Below are 26,735 nucleotides of genomic sequence, written 5' to 3'. Positions count from 1 at the left end.
CTGGGGAACCCTACATAAACTTAACCTGACGCGATTGGTAGAGCAGACGGAGGAGGACTTTAAGAGGTGGGATATGGTGCCCCTGTCATTGGCGGGCAGAGTACAGGAGGTCAAAATGGTGGTCCTCCCGAGGTTTCTTTTCGTGTTTCAGTGCCTCCCCATCCTGATTACAAAGGCCTTCTTCAAAAAAATAGACAGGAGCATTATGAGCTTTGTGTGGGCGGGAACGACCCCGAGGGTAAAGAGGGGGTTCCTGCAGCGCAGTAGGGGCAGAGGGGGATTGGCACTGCCGAGTCTGAGTGACTACTATTGGGCCGCCAATGTGTCGATGTTCTGTAAGTGGATGAGGGAAGAAGAAGGTGCGGCGTGGAAAAGGTTGGAGATGGCGTCCTGTAAGGGAACGAGCCTAAAAGTGCTGGCGGCGGCGCCACTACCGTTCTCCCCGAAAAGGTACACCACAAACCCAGTGGTGGTGGCGACCTTGAAGATCTGGGGGCAGTGGAGACGACATAGGGGAGTGACGAGTGCCTCGGTGTGGTCCCCGATAAGGAATAACCACAGGTTCGTCCCGGGGAGGATAGATGGGGGATTTCAATGTTGGCAGCGAGCAGGAATTAGAAAGCTGAAGGACCTGTTTGTGGACGGGACGTTTGCGAGTTTGGGAGCATTGGAAGAAAAATATAAGTTGCCACCAGGGAATGCTTTCCGATACATGCAAGTGAGGGCATTTACGAGGCAACAGGTGAGGGAATTTCCGCGGCTCCCGACGCAAGGGGTCCAGGATAGAGTGATTTCGGGGGCATGGGTTGGAGAAGGTAAAGTGTCCGAAATATACAGGGAGATGAGAGACGAGGAGGAGGCGATGGTAGAGGAGCTGAAGGGAAAATGGGAAGAGGAGCTGGGGGAAGAGATCGAGGAGGGGCTGTGGGCTGATGCCTTAAGTAGGGTAAATTCCTCGTCCTCGTGCGCCAGGCTTAGCCTGATTCAATGTAAGGTTCTACACAGGGCGCATATGACGGGAGCAAGACTGAGCAGGTTTTTTGGGATGGAGGACAGGTGTGGGAGGAGCTCGGGAAGCTCGGCGAACCACACTCTCATGTTCTGGTCGTGTCCGGCACTGCATGAGTTCTGGGAGGGTGTGGCAAAAGTGATCTCAAAGGTGGTGGGGGTCCGGGTCAAACCAAGCTGGGGGTTGGCTATATTTGGGGTTGCAGAAGAGCCGGGAGTGCAGGAGGCGAAAGAGGCCGACGTCTTGGCCTTTGCGTCCCTGGTGAAGGATTCTACTTATGTGGAAAGAAGCGAAGCCCCCGGGCGTGGAGGCCTGGATAAACGACATGGCAGGGTTCATAAGACAGGAACGAATAAAATATGCGTTAAGAGGATCGGCTCAGGAGTTCACCAGGCAGTGGCAACCGTTCCTTGACTATCTCGCGGAACGATAATGGAAAAACAGAAAAGACAGCAGCAGCAACCCAGGGGGAGGGAGGGGGGATGGGGGGGGCGGGGGGGGGGGGGGGGGGGGGGGGGGGGGGGGAGAGTTATTTTGTGTTCTTGTTTTTTCTTAGTTAGTTGTTGATATTTGCTTTTTGTTTATTTCTTTTTCCATCTGTTGTTAGTTTAATATATTATTTAAATAACGTTTAATGTATATTCCTTTATTAAGTTGTAAAAACGGAAAACCTTTGTTTGAAAAACTTCAATAAAATATATTTTTTAAAAACACAATACAATACAATAGTGGTTTACCACATTCACCCCGTTTATAAAAAGAGTCCGGCGGGGGCGAGGTGGACGGGTTGAGTTATAAATCGAGTCTGTCGGGGGCTTTGACTCTCCGCCTTGACCGCCTCAGCCCTGGCTGTGGTGTGGATATTGGTGTCGGATGAGGTGTTGAGGCCTGTGTGTCCAGGAGCGTGTCGTCTTCTGCCTCTCGTAGTAGATGAGTAGCAATGGGGGGAGACGGTGTAGGGCCAGGGGTAGTGGTGATGGTCACTGGGGAACCTGCGGGTGCCAAGTCCTGAAGGGAGACTGTGTTAGTGGTGATGGTCACTGGAGAACCTGCGGGTGCCGAATCCCGAAGGGAGACTGTGTCCTCCCACCCATCATGGTGTGTCATATTGGGGGTTAGCATGGAGGAGAAGGACCTTTTCGACCAGTGGATCCGACTTTTGGCTCCTCACATGCTTCCGGAGGAGGACGGGCCCTGAGACCGTCAGCCAGGACGGGAGCGAGACCCCAGAGGTGGACCTTCCTGGGGAAAACAAACATCCTCTCACAAGAGGTTACATTGGTGGCGGTACACAGGAGCGACCGGATAGAGTGGAGCGCATCGGGAAGGACCTCTTGCCAGCGGGAGACAGGGAGACTTCTAGACCGTAGGGCAAGAAGGACGGCCTTCCAGACCGTCGCGTTCTTCCTCTCCACCTGTCCGTTTCCCCGGGGGCTGTAGCTGGTAGTCCTGCTCGAGGCGATGCCCTTGCTAAGAAGGAACTGACGCAGCTCATCACTCATGAAAGAGGAACCCCGATCACTATGGATATAGGTGGGGAAACCGAACAAGGTGAAGAGGCCGTGCAGGGCCTTGATGACTGTGGCAGAGGTCATGTCAGGGCATGGTATGGCGAAAGGAAAACGTGAGTACTCATCAATGACGTTGAGGAAGTACACGTTAAGGTCAGTGGAGGAGAGGGGCCCTTTGAATTCGACGCTGAGGTGCTCAAAGGGGCGGGAGGTCTTTACCAGGTGTGCTCTGTCTGGCCGATAGAAGTGCGGTTTGCACTCCGCGCAGACCTGGCAGTCCCTGGTCATGGTCCTGACCTCCTCGATGGAGTAAGGCAGGCTCCGGGCCTTGATTGTTAAGTAATGGGTTAAGAGACAATGCAATTAGTTGTCTCATTTATGTTAAGTATCCATTAATTGACAATTAAAGGGGCTTCAGGTGGCCTCTGGGAGGTGGTGTGTTGTTAAGAGTTTTGTGCAGAGGCTGTAGAAGTGAAATAAATGGTGTTTGGTGAAAAGGAACAAGAACTTTAGACTCTTCATTTCACAGCAACTAAAACATTTAACAATGGTAGCAGAGGATGGTTGCTGTGCAAATGTGAAGGTTTGAAAGATACAACTTGTCCTGATCAAACCAAGGGGTGAGTGAGAAGGAAAAAAAAAAGATACATGGCTGAACCCAGGATAAAGATGGCTGGATATGACTATCCTCCCTTATTTTTTGAAAGGGAATCGTACGACCAATGGAGAAGTGCAGTAGTTATGTGGACTAAAGTAACTGCTTTGGGAAAGAGAAAACAAAGTATGACATTGGCTCTTTCTCTACCTTATGGCAGTAAATCCGAAACAAAGTGCTTTCTGAGCTGGAATTGGAAGAGTTAGACTCAGAAAAAGGTCTGGATACTTTATTACATTATATGGATAAGATTTTTAAGAAAGATGACTTGTTAAGTGCGTATGAAGCATGGTCGGATTTTGATAAGTTCCGGAAAATGGAGGATTTCTCCATGGAAAACTATATAATGGAATTTGGCAGACTATATAAAAGGCTGCAGAAACACAATCTGGCATTTCCACAGTCTGTGTTGGCCTTTAAATTACTTGACTGTGCTAGAGTGAGCAACATGGATAGGCTCCTGGTTTTGACAGGAGTTCAGTTTACTGATAAGGATACCTTATTCGAACAGATGACAAAAGCTTTACAAACGTTTCTGGGGAAACATTCGATTCCGATGGCTCTCATGACCCAAATAGGTCAGCCTGCAATAAGGCAGAATATGGAAGATACACTAGTAACAGGATGGCGAAATTGTATGGCTACGAACAGGGCTCAAGGCTATAGACGGAGACCGAGACAAGGAAATTATGAAGACAGAAACCCAGTTAGAACCTACAGTAGGAAGATGAACCCCAGAAATGCACGGGTCATGATAAATTGATGTTTTCGATGTGACTCTCAATACCATTATGCTTTCAACTGTCTAACTCATTATGATAGAGTGTTTGAAGCGACACATGTCACGGAAGAGTCAGAAGAGGAAAAAGATAGTGACCAGAAAGAAGGCATTGTCCTATTGACAAGCAGTTTTACGCCGGTAATGAGGGTGTTGGGTGCAGAATCCTTCAACTGTGCTGTATTGGACAGTGGCTGCACATCTACTGTGTGTGGAATTGACTGGTTAAAATGTTACCTGGACTCTTTGAATGCTGAAAATCGTAACAAGGTTAAGGAATTTGAAAGTTCTACAAGTTTCAGGTTTGGGGATGATAATACTCTGAAGTCACTGAAAGGCGTGGTGATCCCTTGCGATATTGCCGGAGTGAATCATTTCATTAGCACGGATGTTGTTTCAAGTGAGATACCTTTGCTTCTGAGCAGACCATCGATGAAGAAAGCACACATGAAACTGGATATGGAACAGGATAAGGCAACAGTTTTTGGAAAGACGGTGGACTTACAATTTACACAGTCGGGACACTATTGTATTCCATTACTGACAAATAATTTTTCAAGTAGAGTGGTTAAGGATGTGTTACTGGCAGTTGAAAATGGGACTTTAGCTGATAAAAAGCTTATGGTATTAAAACTGCATAGGCAATTTGCACATCCGTCTCCTCGGAGGCTGAAAAATTTATTAAAGGATGCAGGGGTAAGGGATGACGACTATACTAAACTGATAGAACAGGTTAGTGACCGCTGTGAAGTTTGTAGGAAGTACAGAAGGACACCAGCACAACCGATAGTAACCCTACCTTTGGCCAGGGATTTTAATGACATTGTGGCCATGGACCTTAAGATCTGGGATAAAGCAAATAATATATTTATTTTGCATTTTGTAGATTTAGCAACCAGATTTAGTCAATCAACGATTGTACGAAGTAAAGAAAGGAGAGTAATTCTGGATCAAATCGTGGAAAATTGGATAGGGACAGGAATGGGTCCACCGGAAAAATTCCTTACGGACAATGGGGGAGAATTTGCTAATGATGAGTTATGGGATGTGTGTGAAAACATGAATATCAGAGTTATGAATACGGCTGCAGAAAGCCCATTTAGTAATGGTGTCTGTGAAAGAAATCATGCTGTCATCGATGACATACTTCGGAAAATTTTGGCAGATCGACCAAATTGCAGGTTAAATTCAGCTTTAGCATGGGCAGTACATGCAAAGAATTCATTGCAGATGGTTGGGGGCTATAGTCCTTATCAATTAGTGTTTGGTAGAAATCCTAAAATTCCGTCCAGCTTGGGAGGGGACTACAATTAGCTCTGGTTTTGCTGAATATTTAAATGCATTACATAGCAGTAGAAAAGCTTTTTTGGAAGCAGAAGTCTCTGAAAGAATTAGCAGAGCTTTAAGACATAACGTACGGCCATCAGATGCCGTTTTTCAGCAAGGAGACATGGTATACTATAAGAGAGACAATTCTAATGAATGGAAAGGCCCAGGGAAGATCATATTAGTAGAGCAGGGAAGGCCACTGGAAAGTATAAACATTGGTTGAATGTACAGCATTCAGGGGAAGGAGTCAAGAGAATGGATTGGGAAAATGAAGTTCAAAAATGGAGGGCACAGAAACGCAGTGCCAGTTCAGATAGTACATCGGATAGTGAACAGGTCCGCAGGAAAAGGTCGAGAACTATTGAAAGGACATCCCACAGCAGAAGGGAAAGATCAAGCAGTGGCAGTACAGAACGAGATACCAGGCGGGAGAGGGGACGTAGTTCGTCAAGATCTCGGAACATGAGTAAGACTACGAATACTAATAGGAGTAGAAGCCCACATGCACGTGAGATTTTGGTGGCTTCAAATAAATTAGATGAAAAAGTTATTAAAGAAGCTAAACAGCAAGAATTGCATAGTTGGAGTGAATTTGGGGTATACACGGAAGTACCGGATAGGGGACAAAGAGCTCTATCCCACAGATGGATTTGCACGGAAAAGGTTCTTCCGGATGGAACTTATAAGGTAAAGGCCAGGCTCGTAGCAAGGGGATTTGAAGAAAACTTAGAAGATCAGGATTTAAGGGATGATTCACCTACAGCAGGAAAGGTTATTTTAAAGCTCTTCTTGGCTCTATTAGCCACAAAGGCATGGGAATGCAAATCTATAGATATGAAAGCTGCCTTTTTGCAGGGGCATCAGCTCCAGAGAGACATTTTTCTCCGTCCTCCTAAAGAAGCAGCTAACATAGAAGGGGTACTCTGGAAGTTGAACAAATGTGTATATAGATTAAATGATGCATCTAGAGTCTGGTATTTTTCGGTAAGGTCAGTTTTGTTAAAGTTAGGCTGTTGCCAGTTGAAAGCAGATCCTGCAATGTTTTACTGGCACTATAAAGGAAATCTTTCTGGCATTTTTATGATGCATGTCGATGATTTTTTGTGGGGAGGGACTAGTGATTTTGAAGCTATTGTAATCTCTGGTTTGAGGAAAGAATTCAGGGTTGGAAGTCAGGCTTCCGGTGCATTTAAATATATTGGACTGGAAATTGGACAGACGAATTTAGGGACAACTTTACGTCAGCAATCTTATTTGGAAAGCATCACCCCAATAGCAATTAGTCATGGCCGAGTTTCACAAAAAGACGCAATGGTTTCAAAGATAGAAAAAGAGCAACTGCAAAGTATAATTGGGCAACTGAACTGGTTAGGGAGACAGACTAGACCGGACATGAGTTTTGATGTCTTAGAGTTGAGTACAGAAATGAATGATCCCACAGTGAAAGACATAATAAGAACAAATAAAGCGTTAGCCAAACTAAAAATGCAGGTGTGTGTTTTGAAGTTCCCGGTTTTAGGTGACCTTAAGCACTTGAAACTCATAGTTTATAGTGATGTATCCTACACAAATTTATGTGATGGGGTTTCAAGCGCAGGAGGTTTTATAATTTTCCTTTTGGAGAACAATGGTAAATGTTGCCCACTTGTGTGGGAAACAAAGAAAATAAGGAGAGTGGTAAAAAGCACTTTGGCTGCTGAGACGTTAAGCCTTTTAGAGGTGGTGGATATGGCTTTTTATAGAAGTATGATATTGACAGAAATTTTGGGATTAAGGGATTTGGGTAATATACCTATTGACTGTCACATTGACAATAAATCCCTGTGGGAAAATGTGCACTCTACAAAAAGTGTCAATGAAAAGCGGTTACGGATAGACATCGCAAGTTTGAAGCAGATGTTGGACAGAGGGGAAATAACAAAAATTAAATGGGTCGACAGGAGCTATCAACTGTCAGACTGTTTTACGAAAAGAGGGGCGAGTTCACAGAAACTTTTGGATATTGTTAATGAAGGGCGCTTGTTTCTGTGACTGTTTTTTTTTCTTTCTCGTCCAAACAAAAAAAAAGGGGGTACATCATGTGTGTGTTTTTGAGTTTCTTGAAATTTTGTTGTCACCTAATTATTTTTTTTCTCCAAGGAAGGGGAGACTGTTAAGTAATGGGTTAAGAGACATTGCAATTAGTTGTCTCATTTATGTTAAGTATCCATTAATTGACACTGATATGTAAAGGGGCTTCAGGTGGCCTCTGTCAGGTGGTGTGTTGTTAAGAGTTTTGTGCAGAGGCTGTGGAAGTGAAATAAATGGTGTTTGGTGAAAAGGAACAAGAACTTTAGACTCTTCATTTCACAGCAACTAAAACGTTTAACATTGATGAAGTGGAAGAACCGGGTGACCCCTGGATGACAGAGGTCATTGTGGAGGGCCCGAAGTCGGTCTACTTGTGCGCTGGCACATTTACCGCGGGACAGGGCATCTGGGGGTTCATTGAGCTTCCCAGGTCGATACAAGATATCATAATTATAGTTGGAAAGTTCGATCCTCCACCTTAGGATCTTGTCATTCTTGATCTTGCCCCGCTGTGTGTTATTGAACATGAAGACAACCAACCATTGGTCAGTGAGGAGAGTGAATCGCCTGCCGGCCAGGTAATGCCTCCAACGTCGCACAGCTTCCACAATGGCTTGGGCTTCATTTTCGACGGAGGAGTGTCGAATTTCAGAGCCCTGGAGGGTACGGGAGAAGAAAGCCATGGGCCTGCCTGCCTGGTTGAGGGTAGCGGCCTGGGCAAAGTCTGATGCATCGCTCTCTACCTGGAACGGGATGGACTCGTCTACTGCGTGCATCACGGCTTTAGCAATATCTGCTTTGATGCGGTTGAAGGCCAGGCTGGCCTCAGCCGTCGGAGGAAAAAGGGTGGATTTAATGAGTGGGCGGGCCTTGTCTGCATAATTGGGGACCCACTGGGCATAGTAGGAGAAAAACCCCAGGCATCTCTTCAGGGCCTTGAAGCAGTGGGGGAGGGGAAGTTCCAGGAGGTGGCGCATGCGGTCAGGGTCGGGCCCTAGCACTTCGTTTTCCACAACGTAGCCAAGGATGGCTAGGCGGGTTGTGCGGAAAACGCATTTCTCCTTATTGTATGTGAGGTTAAGGAGCTTGGCAATGTGGAGGAATTTTTGGAGGTTGGCATCATGGTTCTGCTGGTCATGGCCGCAGATGGTGACATTATCCAGATACGGGAACGTGGCCCGCAGCCCGTACTGGTCAACCTTTCGGTCCATCTCCCGTTGGAAGACTGAGACCCCATTGGTGACACCGAAGGGGACCCTGAGGAAGTGGTAGAGGCGGCCATTTGCCTCGAAGGCAGTGTATTGGCGGTCCACGGGCGGATAGGGAGCTGGTGGTACGCGGACTTCAAGTCGATGGTGGAGAAGACCCGGTACTGCGCAATCTGATTGACCATGTCAGATATGCGGGGAAGGGAGTACGCATCGAGCTGTGTGTACCGGTTGATGGTCTGACTGTAGACGATGACCATCCGGTGCTTCTCCCCAGTTTTGACGACCACCATTTGGGCTCTCCAGGGGCTAGTACTGGCCTCAATGATCCCTTCCCGCAGGAGTCGCTGGACCTCCGACGTGATCAAGGCCTTGTCCCGAGCATTGTATCGTCTGCTCCTAGTGGCGACGGGCTTACAGTCGGGGTGAGGTTGGCGAAGAGCGGGGTTGGGCAACTTTAAGGTCGAGAGACTACATACGGTGAGGGGGGGGCAGGGGTCCATCGAACTCCAGGGTAAGACTTTTGAGGTGGCACTGGAAGTCAAGACCTAGTAGCACGGCAGCACAGAGTTGTGGGAAGACATAGAGCTTGAACCCTTTGAACTCAACGCCCGTACTGCAAGGGTTGCAACACAGTACCCACGGACTCCCACGGAATGAGATTTGGAAGCCAGGGAGATTTTCTGGGTCACGGGTAAGATTGGGAGGGAGCAGCGCCGTACCGTATCTGGGTGAATAAAACTCTCTGTGCTCCCGGAGTCCCGGCAAAGATGGCGGCCCCCACGGGTCGCACGTGGCGGGTGGTGTTGAAGAAGGCAGCCCCCACAAGTTACACGCAGCGCTGCTGGGCTTACAAACAGGTCGGGCCTGGCAGACTTTAGAGAAGTGGCCCTTATTACCGCACCCGTTGCAGATCGCGCTCCTCGCTGGGCAGAGTTGCCTGGGGTGCTTACCCTGGCCACAGAAGTAGTATTTTGGGCCTCCGGGATTGGCAGATTGCTGCACGGCACAGGCTTGCGGCGCCCCCGGGTTGGGTGATGGCGGTGCCCACGAAGTCCATGAGGGTGCCGCGTGGTCGGAGGTGTAAGCATCCAAGTTGCGGAAGGCCACTTCTAATGAGTCCGAAATGTTTCTTGGAGGTCGAGTGTACCCCCTTCTAGTAGGCGCTGGCGGATGTTATTCAATTTTATGCCTGTGACATAGGCGTCCCGGATCAGCAACTGTGTGTGCTCGGCAGCCGATACCGCCTCACAACTGCAGTTCCGGCCGAGTACCCACAATGCACGCAGAAATTTGGCTTGTATTTCTCCGGAGCGCTGTCGCCTCGTGGCAAGGAGATGCCTAGCATACACCTCGTTGACTCCCTTAACATACTGTCCTTTCAACAGCGCTATCTCTTCCTCGTACGAGTCAGCGTCCCTGATGATAAGGAATACTTGGGGGCTCACCCGGGAGTTGAGGATTCGCAGTTTGTGGGTCTTGGCGACGGCGATCGCGGAGGACTCGACGTACGATTCGAAGCAGCGTAGCCAGTGTTCAAACGCAATAGTGGCATCGGCTGCTTGGGGATCCAGCTCCAGGCGATCAGGTTTTAGCAATGGATCCATCTGAAAATTTTAAGCTGATTAAATTGATGTACCATCAATTGACGACAGACGAGGAGTCGGGAGAAAAACTGTGGCTTTAATCAGCTTAAAGACACCTGCTGGCAGCCGGTCCCAGAATGAGGGCAGGGCTGGAGGTTGGCCACTTTTATACATGAGCCAAGGGGAGGAGCCACAGGCGGAGCCAGCAGGGACAAGCACAGGCATGTAATAATACAACAGTACAATACAATACAATACAATACAGTGGTTTACCACAGTTCTAATGTTGAATTCCATTTCCAAATGAAGAAACAATATTGTTTCCACCGTGTCAAATTATGGGAACTGTTTTGTTTTTTTGACTGATTATGTGTTTCTGCTTATGTATGCCGCAGTTTGAATAAAAATATATATTTTTTAATGTAGAACAACTATAAACCTTCATGCACTGCTCATCAATTCTTTTCCCCCATTCTCTTCTGTGGGAAGTTGAAAATCTGAAGGAGTGGTTGGTTTTAGAAAATGTTACAAGTAAAAAGGAAGCCAGTATGACTCAAGTACTTCTTTTATATATAATTTTCCAGTACAGACTACATTGCAGATGTCAAACAATGCTGAGAACTTGAATTCCAGTCTCTTCTTTGTTTATGTTTCAATGTTCAGAGGCTAATTATAAAAATCTTAATTTTAAACAATCAGATTATTTAAATGTACTACTCTACTCAACCATATGTTCTCCAGAACAGACTAACATCCTTGATCATTATTTTATAAGTTAATTAGTTATAACGATTGTAATGTGCATTCTTGCAGATGAGTTCAGACTGCCCAAGATTCTGTCACTGAGCCAAATGAAATCCAAGAGTGAAGCAACTTCAGCAAGCAGAAAATAGCCAGAACTGGAAGTATCATTAAAATAAATATGGTGAGATTAACATTCACCTTTACATTACATAATTATGTTAATGATGTTAAGTCTACTTATTTCTGTTCTTCTCTTCAATTAGTGGGAAAATCCACTCATAACACGTGGGCCGGGAATCACCGATACCGCGGCCAAGTATTGACACCGGCGTCAAAACCGGCGCAAGCGACGCCGGCGTCAACGGGCCTCCTAACCCAGTAATTCTCCTCTTCTTTGGGGGCTTGAACAGCACCGGAGTGCTGTGCGTTTCTCCAGCACCGAAAGCCGGCCGTGCGGGTCCGTGCATGCGCGCCACGGCCGGCGCAGGTCCACGCATGCGCGCCACGGCCGTCTCCACACCGGCGCGTGGTTGCCATCTCCACACTGGCCCCCGGGCAAATGGTGGAAGAACGTAGGGCCCCCCCCCCCCCCACCGGAATGAGCTATGCCGCCGATCAGTAGCCCCCGATGCGGGCCTGGCCACCGTGGAGGCCCCCCGGAGTCGGATCCCCCCGCCCGCCCACGACGGCTCCCGCACCCAGAACGCCAAGGTCCCGCCGGGTGGAACCATATGTAAACCACACCAGCGGGACTCGATGGAACTCGGCAGGCACGATTGGCATTGATTCTCCGGTCGCCGGAGAATCAGCAGCCTGGCATCGGAGCGGCGTAGCGGGATTCACTCGTCCCCCCGGCGATTCCCCAACCCGCCGTGGGCTCGGAGGATCCCGGCCTTAAGTTTTAAGCTATGCTTTCCCTTTTACTGTGTTGTTGTCTATATGGGGACTTAGAAAGCAATCATTACAAATTCAAATAGTTATATTTACACTAACCTGGACTTTTGAAGTATCCTTGTTATCTCCTTTAACAGAAGCAGATGGTTTTACTTTGGAACAGGTTGATCTTGCAACCTGAGTGCTATGTAGTTTTTTCACTTTGGTCTGACACCTAAGGAATGGATAGATAATTTAACTTTAAAACAAAATATAAATAGAAATGTACATTACAATGTAATGAGCTACCCAAATATAGTTTGTTTCTCTTTTATCACCCACACTTCTCTCCTGAAGATGCAGAATTTGTAATCATATCTACTAGATGTTTTATGTAGCCAATGCAAAATGATGCTTTATCAGGCAGTCACAGTTGTCTTGTTGCAAACCCCAGAGACCAATAACTTTGAAAAGACTATTGATTTCCCAGTGACCAATTCAATTAGTAGTCAACTAATACACTAAACAGAAAAATACTCCTCCTTAACTTCCTAACACGAGCAAAAATTGCATCGCCTTTTTCCGCTACAACACACTCTCCACCGAATTGAAATCTTTACCGGAACCAGTCCAAAGTTACTCCCAGCTTCAAACAGGTTCACTTCTCCCCGTTTGGCTGAATTGTAACATCTGGTGTTCATTGAAAGTGTTTCCCTCAGTTTTCTGAGAATCACCGAACTGACGACCAGCAACAGGGCCCACTTCAGCAACTTCTTTACCTGACCATTCCAGGGTGAATCTTCCAGTATTCTTAATTCTCTATAGGTCCCATCTCTTTGAACAGAGAATGAGCACGCACCAGAATCCTGCCTGGTCGCTAACAGAAGCAGCCTTTTTCCCCTGCTGTTCATAGTACCTCGTTTCCCTGTTTATCTCTATCCAGGAATCGCTCTCTCTGACTGTGTCCAGGATTTGAGTCAGTAGGTTTGCTCATAGCAAAGCCAACTGCTCCTTACTTTAGGTCCAAATGTAAAACTGGCACTCGAATTTCACCAGGACTTGCTCTGGGCCTCCTGTTCACAAGCCAATCAGTTCACATAGGCTTATCACTAGCTAGACCTAGGAGCAAGTCACTAGTCTCTCTCCGTTATTTCAATTTCCCTTGAATTTAAAGACAGTTTGCAACAAAACAATCTTATAACATCTAAAAGTCATAACACTCTTGTGTCTAAGGCAGCTTTTCTGAAAACCTTTTGTACTAAAGACTCAAATAAAAGTCTACCAAGTCTGAGATGTTATTAAACCCCTAGAACAGGGATAAACAATTGCCAAGGTGCAGTTTTAAGAGTGTTTGTAGCCCTTCATTGTGTCAATCAAGTGGCTCTTCTTAATGTACGAGTGTTACAAATGTCATCGATCTACTGTTGATATTCTCTGGAGCTGCTCATTCCTAGTCATTCCAGTAATTGGACCTTATGTTCTCTATGATCAGAAGCAATGTTCAATATTTAATTAGTCAACAGGGAATCAGAACAAATGTATTAGGTTCTGTGATGTCACTCACAAAACAGAATTAGATTGAGAGAAAGAAAAGAGGATTCAGAGAGAGAAAGTGATAAAAACAGAAAAAATAAGAGACATACACTGGCGAAAAGTTGAGAAAGGCAAATCCAACTGAAACAGCTCCCCAACACCTCCTTAAACTTTCTGTAAGAAGTCTTACAACACCAGGTTAAACTTTCTGAGTTGAGGACTGACACTTTAAGCTGCCCAAAACTTAACACCTTTAAAAAGGTCCGAAGCCCTACGTGATTTGTGACTCCTGTATGTGATGTCCAGGTAAACCCCTGCCAGTCACAATGAATGTAAACTCATTCTATCTTAATGGCAAGAAATACAATGGAATTGCAATGAGTCAATCTCAGATAACACAAAGTCACAATTATGTTGAAGTCATCAACCATTCCTGCCAGCAGAATAGCAAATCCCATAGAATGATGCCCATGATAAGCCAAAATTCTGCACTGGTTACTACGGATTAGCTGAATGTGTCCAAACTTGTCACAAGACCGTGCCAATCAGAGCACAGTTAGACCACACTTGACATCAAGATCTCCCTGTGAGAGAACTTGCAAAGCGTGTGGGTATGGCTCAACCTATGAGCAAGTTAAAAAAGTTGTTGATCAGAAAGGTGAGGTCAGTACAACAAGTGAAAAATCATGGCGGAAAACGGCCATTGCAAAGGAGTGGGGGATTCCACCATCGGGTTAGTCCACAGGATGATACACCAAAGATGAACATCTTGGAACAGTTCAACAAGCATGCATTTTCTCCAACAAGAAAGAGGATGAGAACAGCTGCCTATCCCAACGTTGAAAAGGCTCTGTTAACTCGTTTCAAGGCAGACTGAGCAGAGAATGTTCCTATCTCAGGTCCAATCCTGCAGGAATGTAATTTGGCAATAAGAGGTTCACCTGCACCTACAGATGGCTGGACCAATTCAAGATGAGGCACACTCAGCAGAAAAGAGAAATTAATTTTTTCCCTGGCATTTTTCAATGCGAAGTTCCGGCCTTTTACAAGGTCAGGCCATTGTAAAGTGTGAACAAATTGAATAAAGACTTTTTCACCTATTTACTGTTACTGTGTTTTCATTTGGCATTTGAATCTGTTTTTCATATAGCCAATGTATGTAGGCATTCACACAGGAATGGAGCTTCCTCGACTATCATAAATCTCTGTTTAATACGAGTTTGTGTGTATCCCCTGCGATTCAACACCTCAGACTTACTGTAACCAGGACCTGACCTTAATAACATCTTTCTCTCAAAGATAATGTAACATAACAAAGATAATGTAACATGCAAAAGTAAACAATTTGTTCATTTTATAAATAAGGTTCTTGATATACAGGTGGAATGCATTTGTTGATGGCTTGAACATTTAAAAACACATTTATTGCTCTCAAAAGAGGAGTAAAGAAACATTTAATGACACTGGCGGTGGGTTGTAGAGTTAGCAGCTTTGCTGTGGATTTGTAATGTTTCATTTGTACACAAAAAGCAGGACAAATCCAACCCGGACAATTACCATCCTATCAGTCTACTCTCAATCATCAGTAAAGTGATGTAAGGAGTCAACAACAGTGGTATCAAGCGGCAGTTACTTAGCAATAGCCTGCTCAATTTTTTTAAAACTTGATTTGTGAATTGCATAAATTAGCTTGTGAAATGCCTTACGTTTATTCATCCGCGTAGATGAGATAGTGCAAGCATTAATGATGGTCAGCCATTGTTCACTATGATGTGGAGATGCCGGCGTTGGACTGGGGTGAGCATAGTAAGAAGTCTTACAACACCAGGTTCGAATCACTAGCTTTCGGAGCACAGCTCCTTCCTCAGGTGAATGAGGTGCTCCAAAAGCTGGTGATTTGAAACAAACTTGTTGGACTTTAACCTGGTGTTGTAAGACTTCTTACATTGTTCACTATGAAAGGTCTGCTACAATTTATGCCAGTGGTGGGCAACCTGCCGCCCGGGGGCCACATGCAGCCCACCTGGATTCTGAGTGCGGCCCATGATTGCCACATTCCGCTGATTTCCACCCACATTTTCCTACCAGTGTGACTGGAGTGATACGCATGTAAAATAAGGTCAAGTGAAGTGAGGTACATGCTAATTGCTCACAACATTGACTATGAGAGCTGTGCATTTCCTTTCTGTCCAAAGTGTAAATTGTTTGTTTTTACCATTTGAAGTTGATGATAGTTCCATTAGTATATAACTGATTAAGCATTTTTTAATAAATTACTAAATATTCAGCATGTATTTAATCTTATTCATGGGTCATGAAATGAAACGAAAATTGTTTATTGTCACAAGTAGGCTTCAAATGAAGTTACTGTGAAAAGCCCCTAGTCGCCACATTCCGGCGCAATAAGCCTGATTTCAATCTTTGGGTCCCCTGAGATTAAGGAGGGCAACTCATGTGGCCCACTCCCTGGCCAATATTACCAATCACTGATTTATGCAGTATTTGAAGCCTCTCTGATGGTTCAAAGTAGATATTTTGCAAAAGACCAAGACAGGTAGTGAATAATGGGTATCAATAAGCTTCAACCAGAACAGCCGACGTTGGTTGCAACAGTTTACATGGATTAACAAAACTATTGGTGGCTGAGCACCAAGCAACTGCTTGCTGTTAACCATATTTTTGAAGAAAAATTAAATGTAGAAAATCTGTCTATAAATTAAATGAATAATTAAAACGGAATGCATACATTTTAAAAAATATTAATAAATCAAAAATATTAAGATATGAAACCTCAACAACTCATGACTGACAAACTACAAGGACAGATAATTTGTTCTAACAATAATAATACGCTGTATTATTGTCACAAGTAGGCTTACATTAACAATGCAATGAAGTTACTGCGAAAATCTTCTGGTTGCCACATTCTGGCGCCTATTCGGGTACACAGAGGAAGAATTCAGAATGTCCAATTCACCTAATAGCACGTCTTTCAGGACTTGTGGGAGGAACCCGCACAGACACGGGGAGAACATGCAGACTCCACGCAGACAGTGACCCAGGCCGGGAATCGAACCTGGGACCCTGGCGCTGTGAAGCAGGAGTGCTAACCACTGTGCTACCGTGCCGCCCTAACTTAGCTCTAAATTTATATTTTACCAGCTTGGATTGAGACCCATTGTTTTACTCTTAGAACTTAAAGTGACATCTCAGAATTATCTTTTCCGTTCATTGCCACCTTGTATAGGTGTTAGCCTTGCTCACCTGGTAGCCCTCTCACCTCTTAGCCAGACAGTTGTGAGCTCACGTCTCACACCAGGAGGCTTGAACACATAACCCATGCTGGCAAATCAGTCTGGTACCGAGGTAGTGCTGCACTGTCAGAGGTGCCATCTTTTGAATAAGTCAGTAAAACAGAGTTCCATCTGCCTCTGCAGGTGCTTTCCACAGTTCAATTCAAAGAAAGGCAGCACAGTTATCCCGACACCCTGGGAAACATGTACCCCTCAACCATCTCTATGAAAAACAGATCAGATGATGATCACATTATTGTCTGTTGGAGTTTGCTGTGCGAAAATAGGGCACCTCACTTCCTACCTTATAATAATGTAAGGATCCTCCGAATTAAACCTGGTTGCCCTCGTGTATTCCCTTTATTTTTTTGTTATTCTTTGTTATTATGCCTTTTGTGCCTGGACAGTCTGATCCTCCCCAATCATCTTCGGGGGATACCTTTTCAACCTTGAAGCCAACACCTTTGCCAATATCTTGGCATCTACATTCCGCAGCGATATGGGCCTATACGACCCACACTCCACCGGTTCTTTATCGTTCTTTATCAGCAACGAGTTAGAAGCCTGCCCCATCGGTTGTGGCAAGACACCCGAACCTATTGCATCCTCAAACATTTCCACCTCAATGGCGCCAGCTTGTCCTTAAACTTCTTAGAAAATTCAACTGGGAACCCATCGAGCCCTGCCGCCTTTCCTGCCTGCATCCGCCCAATTGCCTCCTTCACCTCCTGCTCCCCCACTGGCCCCTCCAACCCTGCTCTTTCCTCCTCTCCTAGCCTCGGATACTCCAGCCCATCCAGGAACTCCCTCATCTCCTTCTCCTCCCTGATGGCTCTGACCTGTACAGATCCCTATAAAACTCCTCAAATATTTTATTAATCTGCTCCAGAGTCACCACCAGCTTCCCCGTCCTATCCCGTACCCGAACTATCTCCCTCGCCGCTGCCTCCCGCCGGAGCTGGCCGGCCAGCATATGCCCTGCCTTCTCCCCGTATTCATAGACAGCCCCCTTCACCCTTCTCAACTGGCGCACAGCTTTCCCCGAGGACAACTGGTCGAACCTCGCCTGCAACTCCTTCCTCCTGCCAGGAGACCCGAGTCCAGGCCCCCTCCATACCTCCCATCCACCTCCAAAATCTCCTTTATCAGTTTTTGGCACTCCTCTCTCTCCTCCTTGTCCACTTTATCTTTGAACAAGATTACCTCCCCCGTCACTACTGCCTTCAGTGCCTCCCGATTGCAAACCTCCCTGTGCAATTAAATCCCACATATTCCTCAATCACCTTTCCGATCTTATCACAAAAGCTCTGGTCCACTAACAACCCCACGTCCATTCTCCACCCCGGCCTCAGGGCCATCCCCTTCTCCAAAAGCACATCCAACCAATGTGGAGCATGGTCCGAAATTACGATTGCTGAGTACTCCAACCTAACCCCTGTCAATAGCACCTTCCCAACAAGAAAAAGTAAATCCTCGAGTACACCTGGTATACCGGGGAGAAAAACAAACACTCCCATTCTCTCCGGTGTAAGAACCTCCACAGGTCCACTCCTCCCATCTCCTTCATGTGCCCAGCCAATGCCTTCAGCACCCCCACCCCCGACACAGCCAGCAAGCCCGGTGAGACCCTTCCACCTTCGGTTCCTGCAGAAGTTCCAATCCTCCCCTACTATCAGTTTGTTGGTATCCAGATCCAGGATGGCACCCAGCACACTCTTCACAAACCCCATATCATCCCAGTTGGGGCCTAATATGCTCGTCAGTGCCACCAACCTCTGCTATAGCGCCCCCGTCACTACCATGTACCTTCCCCCAATCCGCCACCACCTTCTCCATCTGAAACCTCACCCCCTTGCCCACCAATACCGCTACCCCCGAGCCCTGCTACTGAACCCCAAGTGGACCATCCAACGCACCCCGCTCTTCCTAAGTCTCACATGAACCTTCACCATCAGATGGGTCTCCTGCAGCATCACACATCGGCCTTTAAGCTCTTCAAATGTGTAAAAACCTTCGATCTCTTCACTGGTCCCCCTCCCCTCACATTCCATGTCCCTATTCTGACTGGGGGTCTCTCACCATCATGCCCCTCCCATCCGCCATCATCATAACTCCGGGTCCTTCTCCCAGGCCTGACCTGCCCCATCCTTTTGTTACTGTCGATCCCCTCCCCCACCTTTCACACCTCCCAGGCCTATAGAAACCTGTTCGACCAGGTTCCAACGACCGCAGTCCCTCTCCCCACCACACTCCCGTTCACTAGCCAAACCTCGCTTGCTAGTGCGGAGGCCCTTGCCCAGGCCCCCTGGCCCCACCCTCCTCCAAATCCCTCTCCCATAATCCAGTTCCTGAAAAACAAACAAAACCAGTGCAGGACCGCGCTCCAGAATATCGCCATAACCCCAAAGCCCAATATAATTGTAAGCAATGATAAACAAAGGAAAACTACCCTCCCCTGTTAAATCAACCCAAAACCCAACGAATACAAAACAAGAAACAAAGTAGAAGTCTCTTAAATTGTAGGTCACCCTCCACTTTACCGGGTAGACCACGCCAAACCTCACACCATTGCTGTAGAGTGCTCCCTTCACCTGTCTGAAAGCCACCCGCCTCCTCGCCAGTTCCACTGTCAAATCTTGTATATTCAAATACTAACACCTTCCCACTTCACCTCTCGCCTTTGCTTCGCACAACTCAGGACCTTCTCCATGACATAAAACTTATGGATGCAAATTATAACTACCCTTGGTGGCTCGTTTGCTTTCAGCTTAGGCCTGAGCGACCCGATGTGCCCTGTCCAGCTCATGTGGGAAGGGTTCCCCCCTCTCCCAACAGCTCTGCAAACATCTTTGCAAAGTACTCGGTCAGCCTCGGGCCCTCCATCCCCTCAGACAGGCCCACGATCCGTATGTTTTGCCGCCTTGACCTGTTCTTCAGGTCCTTCACCTTGGCTCTGAGCCCTCTGTTAGCCACCACCACCCTCAGCAGCTCCTCACACATTGTGGTGAACTGGTCACTGTGCTGCAACAGAGCCTCCTCCATCCACTTCAACTTCTCTCCTTGCTCACGTACCTCAGCCAATGTCTTTGACCCTGCCGCCTTCACCGGGGCAATCGCCTCCTACACCCACCCCTGCACTGTAGCCATCATCTCCCTCTGCAGTACTTCCACATGCTTGATGCACTGCCTCTCAAATTCTCCGGCCATCACCTCGGTCATTGTGAGGGGAGTGGCCCCATCCAGTGACCCAGCCTCCACCAGCTTTCTTCCTACCGGACCTACCCATTCATTCAACGGTGGCATTTTGCTCGCTTCCTTCTTTGCAGTACCCTTCTTCTGGGACTTCAGAATCTCTCGCCTTCCTTATATCTTCCTGCACCAGCTCATGCAAAAACTGCCCCTGAAACCAGGCATTAAAGTCCAAAAACCAGAGCCTCGAGCAGGAGCCACCCAACTTGTGACCTCCACCTACCGACCGTCAACGCAAGTCCAAACATTATTCTTATTAAAATATTTTTATTCAAGGTATTTTCATATCTACAAACAGAATCAGAAGAACAACAAAATAACTCGATAAACAACCAACACAGGGTGGCACATGGCGCAGTGGTTAGCACTGGGACTACGGCACTGAGGACCCGGGTTTGAATCCCGACCCTGGATCACTGTCCGTGTGGAGTTTGCACATTCTCCCCGTGTCGGCGTGGGTTTCACCCCCGCAACCCAAAGATGTGCAGGTTATGTGGATTGGCCAGGCTAAATTGCCCCTTAATTGGAAAAATGTATTTAAAAAAATAAACAACCAACACCTGCTCCCCTGATGACACCCCCTCCTCACATCCCACCTTCCCCATTTTAAACCCCCCCCCCCTTTGCTTACCTCTCAAACCTCCTTAAAGAAATCAATAAACGGCTTCCACCTCCGCGTGAATCTATCCACAGTGCACCAGCCATGAATCAGGGCACTGGATACAATACAGGGCACAGGCCATAATAGAGCCATAGGACACTGGCTATAATACAGAACACTAGCATTAATACATGGATCCGGACATACAGGACACTGGCCATAATACAGGACACCAGCCATAATACAGGGTTCCGGACATACAGGACACTGGCCATAATACAGGGTTCTGGATATACAGGACACTGGCCATAATACAGGCTTCTGGATATACAGGACACTGGCCATAATACAGGCTTCTGGATATACAGGACACTGGCCATAATACAGGGTTCTGGATATACAGGACACTGGCCATAATACAGGGTTCTGGATATACAGGACACTGGCCATAATACATGATTCTGGATATACAGGACACTGGCCATAATACAGAGCTCTGGATATACAGGACACTGGCCATAATACAGGGTTCTGGATATACAGGACACTGGCCATAATACAGGGTTCTGGATACACAGGACACTGGCCATAATACAGGGTTCTGGATATACAGGACACTGGCCATAATACAGGGTTCTGCATATACAGGACACTGGCCATAATTCAGGGTTCTGGATATACAGGACACTGGCCATAATACATGATTCTGGATATACAGGACACTGGCCATAATACATGATTCTGGATATACAGGACACTGGCCATAATACAGGGTTCTCAACATAGAAAATAAGTGCAGGAGTAGGCCATTTTACCCTTCGAGCCAGCACCACCATTCAATATGATCATGGTTGATCATGCAAATTCAGTATCCCACTCCCCCTTTCGCTCCAACCACTTGATCCCTTTAGCCGCAAGGGCCTGTAGCCACCTAAGTTGGCCAACTCCCGATTTAAAATGGCGAACGGCAAAGGCTGAAGGGAAATTCAGCCAACACAGGCAGAAATCAGCAGGTGCAGGTTTGCTGTGTATTAAAACTCTGCAAAAGCCCAGACAGCATCGATACCAGCGACCATCAGCATAATAATGTAGCAGCAATCTACATACTAATGCGCAATCCCCGGGTGCAATTGAAACATTTGGGATAAACAAAGCAAAGCCAGACTCCCCGGCGCCAGCAGGAGCCAACACAAAAGAGGTTAACGGACGCCTCACGACCGCCCATCGATCAGGGAACCGCTCCAGTATTGGAGAAATCGAACCAAGCGATTCGGACAAAGCCCAATCACTTGGGACCAGGTACGGGGTCCGCCCGAAAGGCGGGAAGCCCCTGGGGACTATAAAGTTAAGCCCCCAAGTTCAACTCGCTCTCTTCTTCCTGCCTGGGTCATCCAGCAAAGCGAACCAACCTTGACCGTGACCGGTGCAGTGACCGCCGAAAGATCGTAAGTCTTAATTCAACACTCGCTACGAGATAGGCGCTCCTAGCTACCAATCCGTACCAACTTCAAATCCCGCAGACTCAGAACCCGAACGAAAGGCCATTTGTTCCCCTGACCTGGTGGGCCAGTCCGAAGTTAAGTATAGGCCTGTTAGTTGGAGAAGTAGCTTAGACGTAGAATTTGTGCATGAGTAGCGATTACTGTGTATAATAAATGTGCTTTGATTTGAATCTTACTAATCGGTGTGTTGAGTTATTGATCATTACTTGGACTTGAACCTCGTGGCGGTATCATAAAGATACCTGGCGACTCGAGAGCAAAGGTAATAAAACAGAGAAATTGAACCAACCGAAAAGTTAGCAACAGGCCACGTCCAGCTCCCTCTTGAATATATCCAACGAACTGGCCCCAACAGCTTTCTGTGGTAAAGAATTTCACAAGTTCACAACTCTCTTAGAGAAATTCTTCCTCATCTCAGTCCTGAATCGTTTACCCCTTAATCTTAGGCTCTGACCCCTAGTTCTGGACATCTCCAACAGGGAACCTTCTTCCCACATCTAACCTGTCCAGTCCCATCAGGATTGTATATGTTTCTATGAGATCCCCTCTCATTCTTCCAAACTCCAGTGAGTACAAGCCCAGTTGATCCAGTCTTTCTTCACATGTCAGTCCTGCCATCCCAGGGATTAGTCTGGTGAACCTTTGCTGTTCACCCTCAATAGCGAGAATGTCCTTCCTCAAACTAGGAGACCAAAACTGCACACAACACTCAAGGTGTAGCCTCACCAAGGCCTTATCTAACTGCAGTAAGACATTCCTATACTCAAATCCTCTCGCTATGAAGGCCAGCTTGCCATTAGCTTTCCTCATCGCCTGCTGTACCTGCATCCAACCTTCAGCGACTGTTCCAATATGACACCCAGGTCTCGTTGCACTTCCCCTTTTCTTAAACTGCAACCATTCAAATAATAATCTGCCTTTCTGTTTTTGGCAACAAAGTGGATAACCTCACACTTAACCACATCATACTGCATTTGCCCACTCAGCTAGCCTGTCCAAGTCACCCTGCAACCTCTTTGCATCCTCCTCACAGCACATACTGTCACCCAGCTTAGTGTCGTCTGTAAATTTGGAGATATTGCATGCAATTCCTTCGTCCAAATCAATGTATATTGTGAACAGCTGGGGTCTCAGCACTGAACCCTGCAGTACCGCACTAGTCACTGCCTGACATTCTGAAAAGGACCCGTTTGTTCCAACTCTCTGCTTCCAGTCTGTCAACCAGTTTTCTATCAACATGAATACATTACCCCCAATACCGTGAGCTTTAATTTTGCTCACTAATCCCTTGTGATCGGACCTTGTCAATAGCCTTTTGAAAGTCCAGATACACAACATCCACTGGTTCACTCTTGTCCACTTTACTGGTCACATCGTCAAAAAATTCCAGAAGATTTGTCATGCATGACCTCCCTTTAGTGAATCCATGCTGACTTGTACTGATCCTGTCCCCGCTTCCAAATACTCAGCTGTTTCATCCTTAATAATTGACTCCAGCATTTTCCCCACCACCAATGTCAGGCTAACCAGTCTACAATTCTCCATTTTTTTCTCTCCCTCCTTTTTTAAAAAGTGGGGTTACATTAGCATTAGCAAGTGGGGTTCCAATCCATTGGAACACTTCCAGAGTCTATCGAAAGCTGGAAAATGATCGCCAATGCGTCCACTATTTCTAAGGCCACTTTCTTAAGTACTCTGGGATGCAGATCATCAGGCCCTGGGGACTTATTGGGTTTTAATGCAGGACACTGGCCATAATACAGGATTCCAGACATACAGGACACTAGCCATAATACACGGCTCCAGACATACAGGACACTGGCTATAATACGGGGCACTGGCCAAAATACGGGGTTCCAGATATACAGGTTTCAGACATGTAGCCATACTGGACACTGGCCATAACACAAGGTTCCGCACAAAATACAGGGTTCCGGACACTGGCCACAATATAGGGTTCAAGACATAGTCTAGGGTTCTGGCCATAAAACAGCGCTCCTGACATATAGGACACTATACCACGTCATCTTCTTCACAGCCTTCAACACGTCATTGATGACGATGAACATCTTGCCAAGGTCATCCCCACCCCCCCCCACTACTTGCCTTCAAACAACCGAGCAACCTCAAACGAACCATTGTTTGCAGCAAACTACCCAGTCTTCAGAACAGTGACCACGACACCACACAACCCTGTCATGGTAATCTCTGCAAGACGTGCCAGATCATCGACATGGATACCACTATTACACGTGAGAACACCACCCACCAGGTACGCGGTACATACTCGTGCGACTCGGCCAACGTTGTCTACCTCATACGCTGCAGGAAAGGATGTCCCGAAGCGTGGTACATTGGCGAGACCATGCAGACGCTGTGACAACGAATGAACGGACATCGCGCAACAATCACCAGGCAGGAATGTTCCCTTCCAGTCGGGGAACACTTCAGCAGTCAAGGGCATTCAGCCTCTGATCTCCGGGTAAGCGTTCTCCAAGGCGGCCTTCAGGACGCACGACAACGCAGAATCGCCGAGCAGAAACTTATAGCCAAGTTCCGCACACATGAGTGCGGCCTCAACCGGGACCTGGGATTCATGTCGCATTACATTCATCCCCCACCATCTGGCCTGCGAAATCCTACCAACTGTCCTGGCTTGATGCAATTCACACCTCTTTAACCTGGGGTCACCCCATCTCTGGATCTGTAAAGATTTAATCACCTGCTCATGGTCGCATTCCAAGCATTGTTTGGCATCTTTGAATTTGTCTATATATGCGTTTCTGGAACATACCTCTTCATTCACCTGAGGAAGGAGCAGCGCTCCGAAAGCTAGTGACATCGAAACAAACCTGTTGGACTTTAACCTGGTGTTGTAAGACTTCTTACTGACATATAGGACAGTGGCAGTAATACAAGGTTCGAGATATATAGGACAATGGTCATAACAGTGTGCCAGGCATACAGCCTCAAGACAGACACAGGTACGGTTGAGAAGGCCTTCGTGAATAACGTCAGCCGGTACAGAAATTGAACCCACGCTGCTGGCCTTATTGTGCATGACAAACCAGCAGTCTAACTCTGACCTAAACCGGCTCCCACGGCCCAAAATACGGACACTAGCCATAATAGAGTTCCGGCCATATAGGACACTGGCCACAATACAGGACACGGGCCATATTACAGGGTGCAGGATATATAGAATGACGCCGGCCGGCCTCCATTTTTCTCACCCTGCGGCTGATTCTTCTCCGACCTGACTCTTCGCCATGGCAGCAGCCTGAGGTCAGGAAAAGAGCCGCCACCTGCCTGAGCTGATCCCGGGCCCTGGTCCTCGGGCCGACGCCGATTGCTCTGCCGGAGATGGAAGCCGTTGCCCTAGTAACAGAGGCGCGTCCCTAGTCACCGCACACAGGGCGGGGAATGGGGAACATGCGCACTGAGCAGCAGCAGCCCTGCCTGCAGAGACTGTGTGCTGGACTCCCAGAATAGAGATATTATTATGTCAGTTAGTAACGACTTACAGCATGCACCGTAATATATCCACAATGCAGTATATTTGAGCAATGGTTTATCGTGCAAGTAAATAGAAAAAGTGATTTTAAGTTTCATCCAGTGACTTAGTTGTTGAAGCTAACTTGTGTCAAAGTCATGAGCAAAATACTGTCAACATTGAAAATCTGAAATGGAACAGTGATCTGACCAAGGGCAGGTTCTTGTTGAATCCGCCAAAGCAGCACGCATGAAACATCAGGTAGAAAACAATGAACAAGGTGTATCTGTAATACAATCAACTCTCCACTCCCCGAAGGGTCTCCCTCCTCGACCTGCACCCAGGTCAGGGTTGTTATACCAGTGAGGGCTCCCCTTGTTTTTTTTAAAACATATTTATTCAAAATTTTCAACAAACCCCCCTCCCCCAACAAAAAGAAAGAAACAAGAACACAACAATCAGAAATTATACATTGGATTTCCCCCATATACAATAACCCCCCATATAACATTTAAAAACACAAATAGGGAAAATCCCCCCACCTTCACCCAAACGCCACCTTAAAAGAACCCCCCCCCCCCCACCTCCCTCCCCACCCCCCTGCCCTTGGGCTGCTGCTGCTGACCTTCTCCTAACGCTCTGCGAGATTGTCTGGGAACGGTTGCCACTGCCTGAGCAACCCCTGCACAGACCCACGCAAGGCAAACTTTATCCTCTCCAGTTTGATGAACCCTGCCATGTCATTAATCCAAGCTTCCACACTGGGGGGCTTCACATCTTTCCATAGTAGCAAAATCCTCCACCGGGCTACCAGGGACGCAAAGGCCAGAATACCGGCCTCTTTCGCCTCCTGCACTCCCGGCTCGTCCGATACCCCAAATAATGCCAATCCCCAGCTTGGCTTGACCCGGACGTTCACCACCTTGGACATAGTCCTCGCAAAACCCCTCCAAAACCCATCCAGCGCCGGGCATGACCAGAACATATGGACATGATTTGCCGGGCTCCCCATGCACCTCCCACATCTGTCCTCCACCCCAAAGAACCTACTCAACCTCGCCCCTGACATATGCGCTCTGTGAGTAATTTTGAACTGTATTAGACTGAGCCTGGCGCAAGAGGAGGAAGAATTAACCCTACTCAGGGCATCAGCCCACAGACCCTCATCTATCCCCTCCCCAAGCTCCTCCTCCCACTTGCCCTTTAACTCCTCCACCGAGGCCTCCTCCTCTTCCTTCAGCTCCTGGTAAATCGCCGAAACCTTGCTTTCTCCAACCCATACACCCGAAATCACCCTGCCC

The 26,735-nt window shown here is 47.2% G+C and overlaps 1 protein-coding gene across 5 annotated transcripts in view; it reads right to left on the bottom strand.

Annotated features, from left to right (window-relative positions):
- The window catches only part of LOC140395380 (uncharacterized), a 242,299-nt gene extending 216,953 nt beyond the window's left edge, over window positions 1-25,346 (bottom strand). For 2 of the 5 annotated variants that reach the window (XM_072483074.1, XM_072483071.1), the window contains exons 1-2: window positions 25,175-25,344; window positions 11,884-11,998 (exon numbers count right to left, since the gene is read on the bottom strand). In XM_072483074.1, coding sequence (XP_072339175.1) covers window positions 11,884-11,998; window positions 25,175-25,212 — 153 coding nt within the window. In that variant the 5' untranslated portion in view covers window positions 25,213-25,344. Of the gene's footprint in view, window positions 1-11,883; window positions 11,999-25,174 lie in introns of all 5 variants that reach the window. The other 3 variants (XR_011936169.1, XM_072483075.1, XM_072483072.1) reach the window with 3 other exon arrangements.
- Window positions 25,347-26,735: the final 1,389 nt, after the last annotated feature.

The sequence above is a fragment of the Scyliorhinus torazame genome, chromosome 18, assembly GCF_047496885.1.
Source record: "Scyliorhinus torazame isolate Kashiwa2021f chromosome 18, sScyTor2.1, whole genome shotgun sequence".
In the NCBI taxonomy this organism is placed as follows: domain Eukaryota; kingdom Metazoa; phylum Chordata; class Chondrichthyes; order Carcharhiniformes; family Scyliorhinidae; genus Scyliorhinus; species Scyliorhinus torazame.
Note: the sequence above shows the minus strand (reverse complement) of the source record. Positions and strands in the feature narration are given on the sequence as shown.